This window comes from Lynx canadensis, chromosome D4, assembly GCF_007474595.2.
Source record: "Lynx canadensis isolate LIC74 chromosome D4, mLynCan4.pri.v2, whole genome shotgun sequence".
Classification (NCBI taxonomy): Eukaryota; Metazoa; Chordata; class Mammalia; order Carnivora; family Felidae; genus Lynx; species Lynx canadensis.
This window is the reverse complement of record NC_044315.2, coordinates 8,450,312-8,462,946: the sequence shown is the minus strand read 5'-3', so window position 1 is coordinate 8,462,946 and position 12,635 is coordinate 8,450,312. Positions and strand designations below refer to the sequence as shown.

General features: G+C 43.6%; 1 protein-coding gene across 1 annotated transcript in view; it reads right to left on the bottom strand.

Moving 5' to 3' along the window:
* PUM3 (pumilio RNA binding family member 3) overlaps positions 1-11,412 on the bottom strand; it is a 38,396-nt gene extending 26,984 nt beyond the window's left edge. Inside the window, exons 1-9 of the mRNA XM_030293398.1 lie at positions 10,988-11,412; positions 9,459-9,677; positions 6,584-6,719; positions 5,905-5,980; positions 4,572-4,665; positions 4,242-4,308; positions 2,807-2,981; positions 1,754-1,857; positions 670-748 (exon numbers count right to left, since the gene is read on the bottom strand). Of these exons, the coding sequence (XP_030149258.1) occupies positions 670-748; positions 1,754-1,857; positions 2,807-2,981; positions 4,242-4,308; positions 4,572-4,665; positions 5,905-5,980; positions 6,584-6,719; positions 9,459-9,677; positions 10,988-11,069 (1,032 nt within the window). The 5' untranslated portion in view covers positions 11,070-11,412. The remainder of the gene's footprint in view (positions 1-669; positions 749-1,753; positions 1,858-2,806; positions 2,982-4,241; positions 4,309-4,571; positions 4,666-5,904; positions 5,981-6,583; positions 6,720-9,458; positions 9,678-10,987) is intronic.
* Positions 11,413-12,635: the final 1,223 nt, after the last annotated feature.

Below are 12,635 nucleotides of genomic sequence, written 5' to 3'. Positions count from 1 at the left end.
GCCAACTTGTGAGAGGGTCAAAATTCCTATGAATGTTTAATCTGGCGTATTTGTTAAAAAGCAGTCAGGGTTATTATTTTAGTTACCCCTTACTAATAAAATGAGGACGAATGGGCAATGTGGTCACGGTTTGATGAGGCAAGCAAAGTTCAGGGGAGTAAATGATGAATTCTCATTTGTATTCCCATCACTGACCTGAAGGGCAGTACAAATTACCTTCCCGCTCTGTTCCTTACCTTCTATCATATGAGGTCCAGTCTCTCATGGTCCATTTAGTTTTACATGAGTGTCCTCCCCTAACCTTTTCACGTCGACGTGAATTTTGTATCAGCACGGGTGAATTTCAAACTACTTGAATGCCAAGTATCTATCCGTTAATTTTCAGTGTGGTTAGCTGGAGGACTGGCTTATAATTAAAGTATCTGGCTTATAATTAAAATATAAAAACCCAACAAAATTCATAAAACTACAGTCAATTCCACAGTCTTCTGGCAAATATCTACAGAGAATTGGTAGACTCGTTCAAAGGGAGTTTAGTGCTTTATCTTCTCTAAATAAGGAAACAACTCTTTAAAATTTCCAAAAGACAATGTCCATCAAAGCAGTGTTTTACATTTTAATGTGGCTCTTCCTCTATGTTTGGTTTAAAAACTAAAGGCAAGAACTTACTGATCTTAGCTTGGCAGGTGCGTAGGTAAAGAAGTCCAAGAATACTTTATGCACCAATGAGTGCTTAATCACAGCTTCCCTGAAAGACAGACAAGGAGAAGAGAATATGTCAGATCTGGCACTACAATAATAGGGACACAGATAACCTCAGTCGTCCTAAAATACTCAAAGTAAGTAAAATGGTTTTAGAAAATGTTGTCTGTCACAAGACAGAGTGCATCTTTTCAGTAATACACTAAGAATTAAAAACGACAACAACAACAACAACAAACTTTTAGATGATAAAAATTTTTTAGTGTCGTCCACTAGAACCAAAACCAGAGCACAAATGTCCAGTATCTCTAGAAGAAATCATCATTCCAAATAACTTTCTCCCATCTTCAATAAGGACATCTACATTTTCTTACCCAACAATGGACTTGTGATTAGGAATCCCTATGTGCATCTATTTTTTTATAGCTGTTTTCTGTCAACCACCCTTCACAACGCTTAGTTTCATAAAATAATCCTAGCACAATTAAAACATGAATAGAAGGAAACAGTATCAGTGACCTCAACAACACCGAATCGATCTAAGCTTCTTAGCGCGACACGTGCTGAATTCAGACGTACGGTGGAGGCTCACGGTCAAGGCACCAAAGACCTGGAGCTGATAAGAAGTATCTACGCAGCTGGCAAACACATGTGGCCTTTATGGGCAAAGCACTGCTTCTGAGTGTTTTGGAAATATTAACCCATTTAATCTTCATAATCCTCCTCGGAACGTGTACTACTATTATCCCAAATCTTGTAGATGTGGAAACTGAGGCACACAGAGGTTAAGTTATTCAACGTCACAGCTAATAATTGAGGGGGGCACCAGGATTCACAACCAGGCAGTTTGGGTCGCAAAGGATACCCCTTAACCACTCCACTATGGTACAAACTCCAGGGAGGCCATATGCCTGAGCATCTAAGTTTTATGATCCAATTCAAATAATTGAATCTATTTGGGTCACTATCTACCTTTCCTCTGCAAGGGTTATAGAACAATTTCTTCCTTCGAATGCCATCTGTTAAGAAAAGACAAAAATAGCTTTCTTACTTTTGGGCCATTGGAGTTAGAATCTGCTTCATTTCATCCATGATAAGCTCTAGCTTTTCGGGCTGTACCTCTAATACTTTGTCCAGAGTTGGGTGATCCGTAGACTGCAATGAGAAAAAAAAAAAAAAAAAAATCAAACTCCTTTAAATTTAATCGAGTTTCTTCAACATCACAGCAGAGACAAATCAATTATAGTTATTTTAAGTAAACTCAATATAAATTTCCGATTTCCCACATTCACATAACGAACGCCCGGCTGTAGATACCCTCACAGAGTAACCTGATTTTCTGGTTCCCACTCTATACACCCATCAACGTATTTAAACAACCGTCCAACTCAGCCAGTCAACAGGCACCTTACCTGGCACGTACTTCATCGTAAGATCAGGTAGTCAGCTCACAAATCCTTGCCACCATGGATATTTCCAGAGTGACAGTTACAAAAGAAACGAGCTAGGAGCTGGACCTGACTGGGGGAAGCAATCTCTGGAGAGAGATGGGTACATTTAGGTCCCAAGGTCTGAAATAGACCCTTTCATCGTCCTAGTCCCCTTATTGGCCTCTAACGGATTCAACCCTGTACCGTGCCCAAGGCTGGTTCTCTCTACTCCCTTTCCTCCCTGGATTCCACCTAGAGAAGGACAGTCCACACACAGGAAGAAACACAGAAGGCAGCTACAGGGAGCCCGATACACGTGAGCCCAAGCTGGTTAGGGGGTGGTTACAAAGCTCTGCTAACTATGAAGAGACCTCTACCTCAGTCCAGCAGAAACGGATGTCCTGAAGCATTACGCAGGGAACTCGGGAGAGAGGAACAGTGCAGTCTAATTTAAAGGGGATTCAGACATCGTGCCCCGGAAGAAAGGGAAATGGAAGTCTGATCATTTGCTCATCACACCAGAGACAAAATAATCCAAGAGAACGAAGAGTAGGAGAATCTCTTAATGGACCAGACAAAGCAAAAATAGAACATTCTGAGACCAGGGCACTGGAAGGTCAGGAACGGCACACGGAAAAAGTAAAAGCGCCAGTGAGAATGTTCTGGAAGGTCACCTTGTAGAGCTGAAACGTGTTCCCATAGAGCTCCTCCGTCAGCATGTTCCTCTGCTCCAAGACGGCCCTGTCATTGTACGCGTACTCCACGATGGAGGACGCCTCTGCGTGCCGCAGCATCTTCCTCACGTGCCCTTTGAAACTTCTCATGATCTCTGCAATCTGCGGCTTACTCCTAAAGCCGGGGATGGCGGGAGAACATCAGCGACAGGAGGAGGAAGTGGGGCAGCCACAAAACCCAACTTCTCCTGAAACCGGCCCATTAGAACGCGGGGCGGCCCACCTGGGGCAGGAGAGCCACCCGCCTCCCCCCCCCCCATTATCCCTTATTGGCCTTGTCCTTCCCCCCCACCCCCCCCCCGCCCAGCTCCCAGCTCGCTCAGGAGCTGCCTCACCCACCCGCCATTACTCCCCAGCTCCCAGCCTGCTCAGGAGCCAACTTGCTCCTGGCCGCTGAGACCTGACTTTGCCAAGCAGCTGAAAGATCCTGAGCAAGTTACTTGAATTCTGTGACTCAGCTTCTTTGGTCACGTCACAGACAGAACATGGTCGAGGTAAGAGGTGAATGACTTAAATGCACAGAGAACTGTGGCCAGCACTGGGTTCCTAGCGCCAGGAGCCCGTATTAAACTGTCTGGCATGAAAAAGTAGGGGAGACGGAGAGAAAGGGAAGGTGAAAGACCAAGAGGCCAGGAAACAGGATCGTCTAATTGAAACAGGACTTCAGGGTGCCTGGGTGGCTCAGTCAGTTAAGCGTCTGACTCTTAATTTTAGCTCAGGTCATGATCTCGAAGCTTCATGGGTTCAAGCCCCACACAGGGCTCCGTGCCGATGCTATGGAGCCTGCTTGGGATTCTCTCTCTCCCTCTCTCTGCCCCTCCCCACTTGTGCTGTCTCTGTCTCTCTCAAAATAAACAAACTCAAAAAAAAAAAAAAAGGACGTCATTGTAAGTATTTACGTTACATTCTAACATGATCAAGCAGCTGATAATTATAGGCAGAAACACATTTTTTGAAAATTCTGTCAACTGAACTTTTCTATGGTTAGCACATCTGGGCACGTGGTGCTCAAACAGAGAAGTCAGGGCAAGCCGCAATTCCAGCTACTTTAGGAAGTGTTCCCATCCGGACGTTCCCTAACCTACTGACCCCGCCGGGCCTCCTCCCCTTCCCCTCCCAGCCCTGCACCTTCTAAATACGGGTAATGAATTCTAAGCTAATCATTCAATTTCTCTTCTTCCAGGATGTCAAAATAAGAGTGGAGAAGGCAGTATCATCATTCACATTACTTGGATAATTGTTTTTCACACCATGCTCCCCAGCAACACGACAAGCATCTGCCCCGGGCTGGTGATTATGATCCCAGACCAAGTGCCCAAGTGTTGTCCACGCCTTTAAAAGACTAATGACAATATATGTTATAAACAAAACTCACCCGTACATGAGAAATTTCTTAACAATATTTCTGGAATACTTAGCTTTACTCAATTGGACAAAATCATCTGAAAAACAAAATACATTATCATGAGCTGATAAGCTCACGTCGGCCCTCCAGTATCAGAGAACTGTGTAAACACACAATCCTGGGAACAAACAACTCTCTTACTCGCCCCACGCAAAGAACCCACAGAAACAAAAAGAGGTCCTGCAGAGAACACATTGCTTTCCCTCAACAAGGATGATTTTCCAGGGCAGTCCCAGGTATCTCAAGAGAAAAAGTGACTTATTGTAAGCATCACGATTAATCTCAACAGAAGAGACCTACCTCGCAGCTCCTCAAAAGCCTGTTTTCGCTGTTCTTCGTTACCATACTGAATGTAACACTGGATCACACGAGTGGAGTCATGAGCAAATGCCATCTGCAGGGAAGACAGTTCGGGCTGTTAGACGGATCTCTCTGAAGAGTTCTATCACAGCACTTCTGTTTTGCTGCTACTTTCCTTCCCAGGAACAAGGGAGGGTCTTCATGGACAAAATCAAACCTAGGTTACTCGGGAGTAGAAATGCTCGTTTTAATCGTACAAAATGACATTCCTTGGTTCTGCCGCTTACCGTCCAACACTGGGACAGATTTAACCATCTTGCAAGATTCCTACCATTATAATTAAAAACAAAGCAAATCAAACCAAACCTCTTTAATGGTTATACATACTATTATTTCTCATGGCTCTGAAAGTTACTTTGCCTAAAGGAAATTTTCCAATTCAAAAATTTTATTATTCTCTGATTTTTTTTGTTTACGTAAGTGATCTAAGAATGTCTGGCCTTGGCAACATAAGGTATAGATAGAAGACTGATCTAAAAGCCTTGCTACACGAGTAGCAAGTCATTTTTTGACTTGTCGGAACTAAAAAATTTTAAAGCCAGAATGAGCAACAAATAAAAAGCACTCTTAAAGTAGACTGGTGGGGCGCCCAGGTGGCTCACTTGGTTAAGCATCTGACTTCAGCTCAGATCATGATCTTGCGATTCCTGGGTTCGAGCCCCGCATCGGGCTCTGCGCTGACAGCTCAGAGCCTAGAGCCTGCTTCAGATTCAGTGTCTCCCTCTCTCTCTGCCCCTCCCCTGCTCACACTCTTTCTCTCTCTCTCTCTCAAGTAAACATTAAAATAAGCAAATAACATGGCACAGTAAAGAATCATTTTGCATAACTGATTATTTACGGTTACTGATCGAGTCCTGCGGTGAGGATCTGATTTATCCAGTAGTTGTGAGGCGGGTGGAGGTGGTACATGAAATACAACAACTTTTCAGGGTGCCTGGGGCTCAGTTAAGTGTCTGACTCTTGGTTTCGGCTCAGGTCATGAACTCATGGTTTGTGAGTTCGAGACCCATGCCAGGCTTGTTGATTTACTTTAAGTAAAATTTTTGAAAATGAATTTTTAAAAGATCATTGATATTTTACTAACTCCCCAGGAGTAAGGTCCCTCACTACGAAAGGTTTTATTCACTCAGTATCATAAAAGGTATTTGAAATTTGGGGCCAAATACATTTAAAACTGTATCGCGCCTATTGTGAACGGTCGGTCACCCAGCCTTTACTGAGAGCGGGCTGGTTTCAGTTGTTACAAATGCCATTACCAGCCTGCCCTACTTACTGTTTTAATCTTCCCTTGAATCAGCTTCTGCAAATCACCCATCAACTTGACTCTCTTTTCTTTGTCACAGTCTTTTCTACAAACGAGAATAAAGGAGGAGGAATCACGGCCGAAGTAAAGACGTTATTTCCAACACAAGAAACTAAAAACCACGCCAGGGTACGTCCGCCCAGTTAGAGGGATTTTTCTCTCCGGAGGCAGCGGACCTCCGAGGTGAAAATTACTATTCCAGAGCAACCGGAGAAAAGTGATTTTCTCAAAGACAAGAACTCATGTCACAAGGTATAATTTTATGCATCAGCTTACATCTTCATGGCCCAAACCTCAAATGTCAAGAAAACAATAAAACAAGTCCAAGAGACCAAAGGCTTAAGTATCTCAAAACCTAGCTGGTAGGAAAGTGTCCTTCATTTTCTCAGAACTCTCCCAGGAAGAAATTTCCAACCCATTCTAATTCTCATACGTTTTCATAAACATATGTGACATCATCCTATGGATCGCACACGCGTGTGCCGTGGGCAGACATCTGATACCGAGGTCTCTCCCGGAGCGCTGGGTTCTCCGCGAATATCCCAAGCGCCGCGCAGTTTACCTTAGGACATCTCGCTATGAACGAGGGGTGCCCACAACCCTCCACCCTCTCAGAGGGACTAACGAAGAGGCCGTCAGGTGGCACTACCGTCGTAAGGTCTCCCAAATCTGCTTCGCACGAACAACGATGTCATAGTTGGTTTTATCACTGAGCTGTCTGCTCTGTTTCAGTTCCTTCTTCTTCTTTTTGAAGTCATCCCACTTCGGTTTCTTGGCCGCTGATTCTGGTCAGTAAAGAAATTATTTTCAATTACATTAGTTCCAAGTGCCACAGACCACTATCAGTCAGGTACACAGGGCAATCACTTATCGGGATCAACACTCCTTGTAAAAACTAAAAGGGGAAAAACGTCATTCCCCGTAAACTTATACTTTCCTTCACTTTCTGAGCAGTTTATACATTGTAAATTTAGTTGAAACCAATCAACCATTCGGTCACCAGCTTTGTACCGATTCTTAACAAGACACCTATTAAGAAAAAAACAAAACCAAAAGGACTATAAAAGGAACTGAAAAGGGTTAAGCTTCTTTTTCAATTATAAAATAAAAATTCTACTTTAAAACACCACAATCATTGGACTTCAGGTATAATCAATTCTTAATGTAAACAAAATTCAGTCCAAACTAAAACGGGGGGAAAAATTATTAACATTCTCAGTACTCTGAGGGTTGTTATGTACCTTTGAACTTTTACAACAATGCTGTGAGGAGAACACTATTAATATGCCCTTTTTCCCATCAGAGGAACAAAGGCACTAAATAGTTCCGTTCCTTGTCCAAGGTCAGGCACATCCTAAGTGGTAGAACCAGTGGGAACCCGAGAGACCGCTCTCAAACTTCCTGCCCTGCTCCCTCTTACTCAGACGTATGCATAATCAAAATTTCTAAGTCTTCTCCAGAGTAATGCTCTGTAAATCTTGTATCTTCCAATGAGTATTTTGTTTCCTTCAAAATCTAAGGAACTTATCAACTGAATCAAAAAACCCCATAAGGCCTAACAAAGAACAATTTAATAAAACAGGTATTATTTACGCAAGTGTCCTGCAAAGAACCCTTTGGAGAATTACTGACTTCTAAACCTCTCCCCTTCTCGGATTGGAAAATGCACTCATTATAAAACACCTAGAAAATGCAACAACATCCTATCACCTCAAAACCTACACAATGACCGGCAACTTCTATTTTCTTCTTGCCATTTCCCTATGCCTGTTTTATATTCATCTTTAAAAATTCCGGATCTTACTGCTTCATTTCAACATTATTATACTGTAAGCATTCTTCCATGAAACAAAATTATTTCTCAAGAACGTAATTTGTAGTAATTTTTAACGGCCCGTACAATTTACGACAATGTATTTAATTATTTCCTTTACTGTTTACTTATTTGTTCCCTGCCTGGTAATCAGAGATGACAGGAAAGAGCGGGCGCATTTCCCATTCATACTAGGTGCACTGTTCGTGGTGCACTGTATGGAAGAAGGCAAGGGCTGCTCCGGAGCTCGTGTAATTCCACAAAGCTCTGGGCGCCCTTGACACCTGCCACACTAGGTTGCAACACATGTTCACAACTTCCGGGATCTCTAGTACCCAACCTCCCTCAGTTGCCGATATAAAAACATGAGAAAACCCAATCAGAGTCAGGAGCCGATCTCCCACAGCAGAAGGAACCAGGGCCACAGGTCTTCACGTGAGCAGGCACGTGTTCAAAATGCGGTGGCGAGAACTCTAGCAGGGAAACAGACTTAGCACCTGCTAGAGAGGCTACGAGAAACAGCAACTCTGGGGGGGCGGACAGGGTGGAGAGAAGGATGAAGAGACAGGGATGGAGAGAAAACAGGCTTGCTGGAGCATAAAAGGATCCTGCCAGCCGAATGAGAAACAATGGGATTTCCCTTCCTTCTTCCGTCCCCACCTCCCCGTCCCCCTCGTGGGCGGTCCTCCACATCTGTCCCCACCTCCCGTCCCCCGGTGAGCAGTGCTCCACAGAGCAGAGCCAGGACCCGGGCTGGGACACCAGACTCAGAAGGCTCCCCGCAGTGGTCTCAGCTGGCAGCAAAGGAGCCGTATTAGAGTTGCCACGTTGAGGACAATGAGGACACTGGAGAGATCCTCGTGACGCTGCAGAGAAGGGTGCATGTCTGTCAGCACATGACATCCGGGAACGGCTTGTCTGAGGCCAGGACCAAACCACGCACAAGTGGCGGAAGGTGGGGGGCGGGGGGGCGGTTCGCCCTGAACAACAGCCAGCAGAGCTCTGGGTGAGGAACCATCCCTTGAACATAACGACGAAGAGAACGATTTGTTTCAAGGGGCACAGGAGCCCTGCCAACGCTTTCATCAGTCAGCAGCTGGTCCTGAGTCTCAACCTGCCATGTGTCCACTACGATGGCTGTGCCCCGTCTCCAGAACCGTGCTCCAGATCCAAGCCGCCTGGTGGGCGGACTCTGTTAGACGGGCCCAAGCTCCCAGAGGGCAGGCTCTACACGCCTCCTGTTGACCAAGGCATCCTTAGCCAAGGGAGATACTGAGCTGAAACACACTGGTTCTTTAAGCTTCTATGTTGCTTATTCGGGGCCTATACCCTTACTGGTTGTTACACTTTTTCGTCCCCATCTCCTGGCAAGGTGCGCAGAAAACTCACGTTTCTTGGTTGAACCATTCAATCAGTCAGTAAAATCTGGCCTACAGAAAGGGACGTTTCACTGAGGTTCTACTGCAGAAAGCTGTCACAGCTCAGCTGAACTCCATGGCCAGGATAACTGAGCAAGAGCCTAGGAGATTAGGCACCCCAAGCACCGGAAGACAACTGTGCCCAGGGAAGGTGCTTTCTGGTGTTTATCTAACCCCATCTAGTCCCCAGCCCAAATGCTGCCTGTCAAGGAACAAGAATGGAAGGTCTCTACCAATGGCACAATGGTGTCCACACTGTCCACAAAGACGATGCTCAAGGAACCAGTGCTTACCATCACTTTTACCATCCGCCTGGAATTTTCTCTTCCTGTTGAATTTATTTGCCTGCTGGAATTTGTTCTTTGGTATTTTATCCCCTTGCTGCTTATTTTTGAACTGCTTTACACCTTTTTTCCCGGGTTTTGTGGCACATTTCTCGAAGTTCTTAGGTGTGATTTTAGGTCCACCTTCCTTGACAACTTTTCTTGGAAAGGTCTTTGACGAACCAGAATCTAGGGACAATAATAATTATGAGAGTTCAGGGATTTGGAGCCTAGATCTCTTTTATCCACTGGGCTGTGTTTGTTACACAAAAGAACACGCTCCTTAGAGAAACACACTTTGTCTTACTCTTAAATATGGAGAATAGAATTTTTAAAAAAATCAAAACACAATTTTAAAGCTTTTTCTGATTTCTAAAATTAGAATACATGTTCACTAAAGAAAATCGACAAAGTAGGGAAATGCATAATAAAAATTACCCACTAATTCTACAGATAAGCCACTGTTGTAAGTCACGCGTATTTCTGCTTTAAGCATATAATTTGATAATATGACATTTTATTTCTATCTCCTGTATTCTACTTTAATGACACCTTGTCATTCAAGTCTTCATACGTTATTTTCAGAGGTTCAATAACATAATAGGGGGTCTAATAAAATGAACACTTAAAATTTAGAAAGTATATATGTTACGGGTGCCTGGGTGGCTCAGTCCTCAGTTGGTGAAGGGTCCGACTCTTGATTTTGGCTCAGATCATGAGTTCACAGTGGTGAGACAGAGCCCTATGTTGGGCTTTGCACTGGGCATAGAGCCTGCTTGGGATTCTCTCTCTTCCCACCACCCCCCCCCCCTCTCTGCCTCTCCCCAAAGAAATAAATAAACTTCAAAAAAAGGAGAAAGTATGTATTAAATGATGTATCAAATTTAAAGGTTATTTTTTTTACTTAAGGACGTTATTTTATTAAATATCACATTGAATTAAAAGACATTAATTTTTCCAAATTTCTAACTTTGAAAAAAGTTTTTCAAAGCCCATGATACAGGTATTTGATAAAAATCTTTGGCTAACTAAGCTTGCAAACTAAGTACCTCACAAACGAGATGAATCAGTTAGGCACCGACAGAGTCCCTGACTTTTCCCTTCTGCAACACTGACACCTGATGGCGTAATAGCGACTTCACATCCAGAGATCTGGAAGCCGGAGGTCAGCCGGGTTACCAGCAGCAGACATTGCTCAGGCACAGTTTCTCAAACACGAACATAAAATGTTGCGGTAAATTAATGACAACAATGAGGCAGCAGCATCCGCAGCTGAGATCAGGGGTCTTCCGTGAAGAGAGCACCCCCAATTTTCCAGGCAATGTCTTAAATGTCTTAGTTTCACAGGGAACTCGCAAACTCGGACACAAGAACTCGTACTTCCCCCTAATCCTAACCCGGGAATACAGACCCACATCTGCTCTAGGCCCCCTCATCCCACCACCCCCTCCCTCCGGTTACAAGGGACACGGCCACATGGTTTGGGAGGACTATCTTACCACTGTTTTTATGAAATTTGTTTTTGTCTTGTGAGGTCTTCACATCTTTTCCTGTGATTTTTTTTTTTCCTTTAACTTCCATTGTAGCAGTTCTGGAAGATAAAACAAAACCCAAAAGGGATCACTGGATTGCTCTCACCCAGTAAGGGTCATCAATCAAGCCACGTTTAGTCCTTGGATTTCATGGATGCAGGACAAATCACCTGGACAGACCATGGGTCAACAAGTCCAGGGACTACGCAGTCACCGTTTCTAAGATTTTAAAAGTGGAAATGACAAGGTACCAACACAAAAATTAAGAACATGTACACCTAGCGTGTGATGTACGTGGAGGCAACACTTTAGCAATAATTCTGGGTAAAAACAGACCATGACATTTAATATGACACAAGTGTCAGTGTTTGTGTTTCTTATAACTTTAGGAAGACTGTGTGATGAGAAACTGACAGGGATGCCTAGGTGGCTCAGTCAGTCAAGCGTCTGACTTCGGCTCAGGTCATGATCTCACGTTCATGAGTTCGAGCCCTGCGTCGGGCTCTGTGCTGACAGCTCGGAGCCCGGAGCCTGCTTCACATTCTGTGTCTCCCTCTCTCTCTGCCCCTCTAAGCTCATGCACTCTCTAACATTAAAAAGATTTTAAATAAATAAACATTAAAAAAAAATAAACTGACAATATCGTCATGTGGATTTCTTGGTTTCCATCCTAAAAAGTCCAGAACAAAAAATAGGTTGCACTCAACCATATATTCAAATTTAACGAAAGAAAATCAAAGTTACCTACAAGTTCCCTATGTATACCACTGTAGCTAAAACAAAGACTAACTTCAAATGCTTAATTTGCTATTCTTTTAGAAGCAACCAGTAATTTTCTCAGTGATCTCCAAAGTAAGGTTATGTTGGGATATTCAATATTTCATTTGGAAGAAATCTAACAGGTCACTTCTGGGTCCAGAGAGCTCACTATACACAGGGCATGCAACAGATAACCCCTTGATTACCCGAGGCTCCTGAAAGCTCAGAGAATACGTCAAGGGCAAATGTCACTTGCCTATTTCTCTATCTTCCAAAGTTGTACATTTATTTCTAAAGTTCTGACGTTGACGCTCTAGAGTAGATGTTAGAAATTCCTAGACAATACCAGATATTCCTAAAACAAGAATTTTCTACTCAAGAACAACTAATTTTGCAAGATTATTAACGGGTATAAGAAAAAAGAAGTGTTCAGGGGCGCTTGGGTGGCTCATTTGGGTAAGCGTCCGACTTCAGTTCAGGTCACGATCTCACTGTGGGTTTGAGCCCCATGTTGGACTCTGTGCTGACAGCTCGGAGACCAGAGCCTGCTTCAGATTCTGTGTCTCCCTCTCGCTCTCTGCCCCTCCCCTGCTCATTTTCCCTGTCCCTGAAAAATAAATAAACGTTAAAAAAAATTAAAAAAAAAAAGGGGTTCAAAGATAGCATGTATTTGAGAAATAGTGAATTAAATGAAAATAATTAGGCTTTTTAAAGAAAGGCTTTTCAGATTCTTTTCATTTGCTAATTTAAGCCATCAATCACCAAACACAGGCTAAAGTAGGAAAGATTTTTCCAACCCTAATTGAGTCCCTTTTTCTTGAAACATCTCAAGGGACCAGTAAGGTTGCAAAGAACT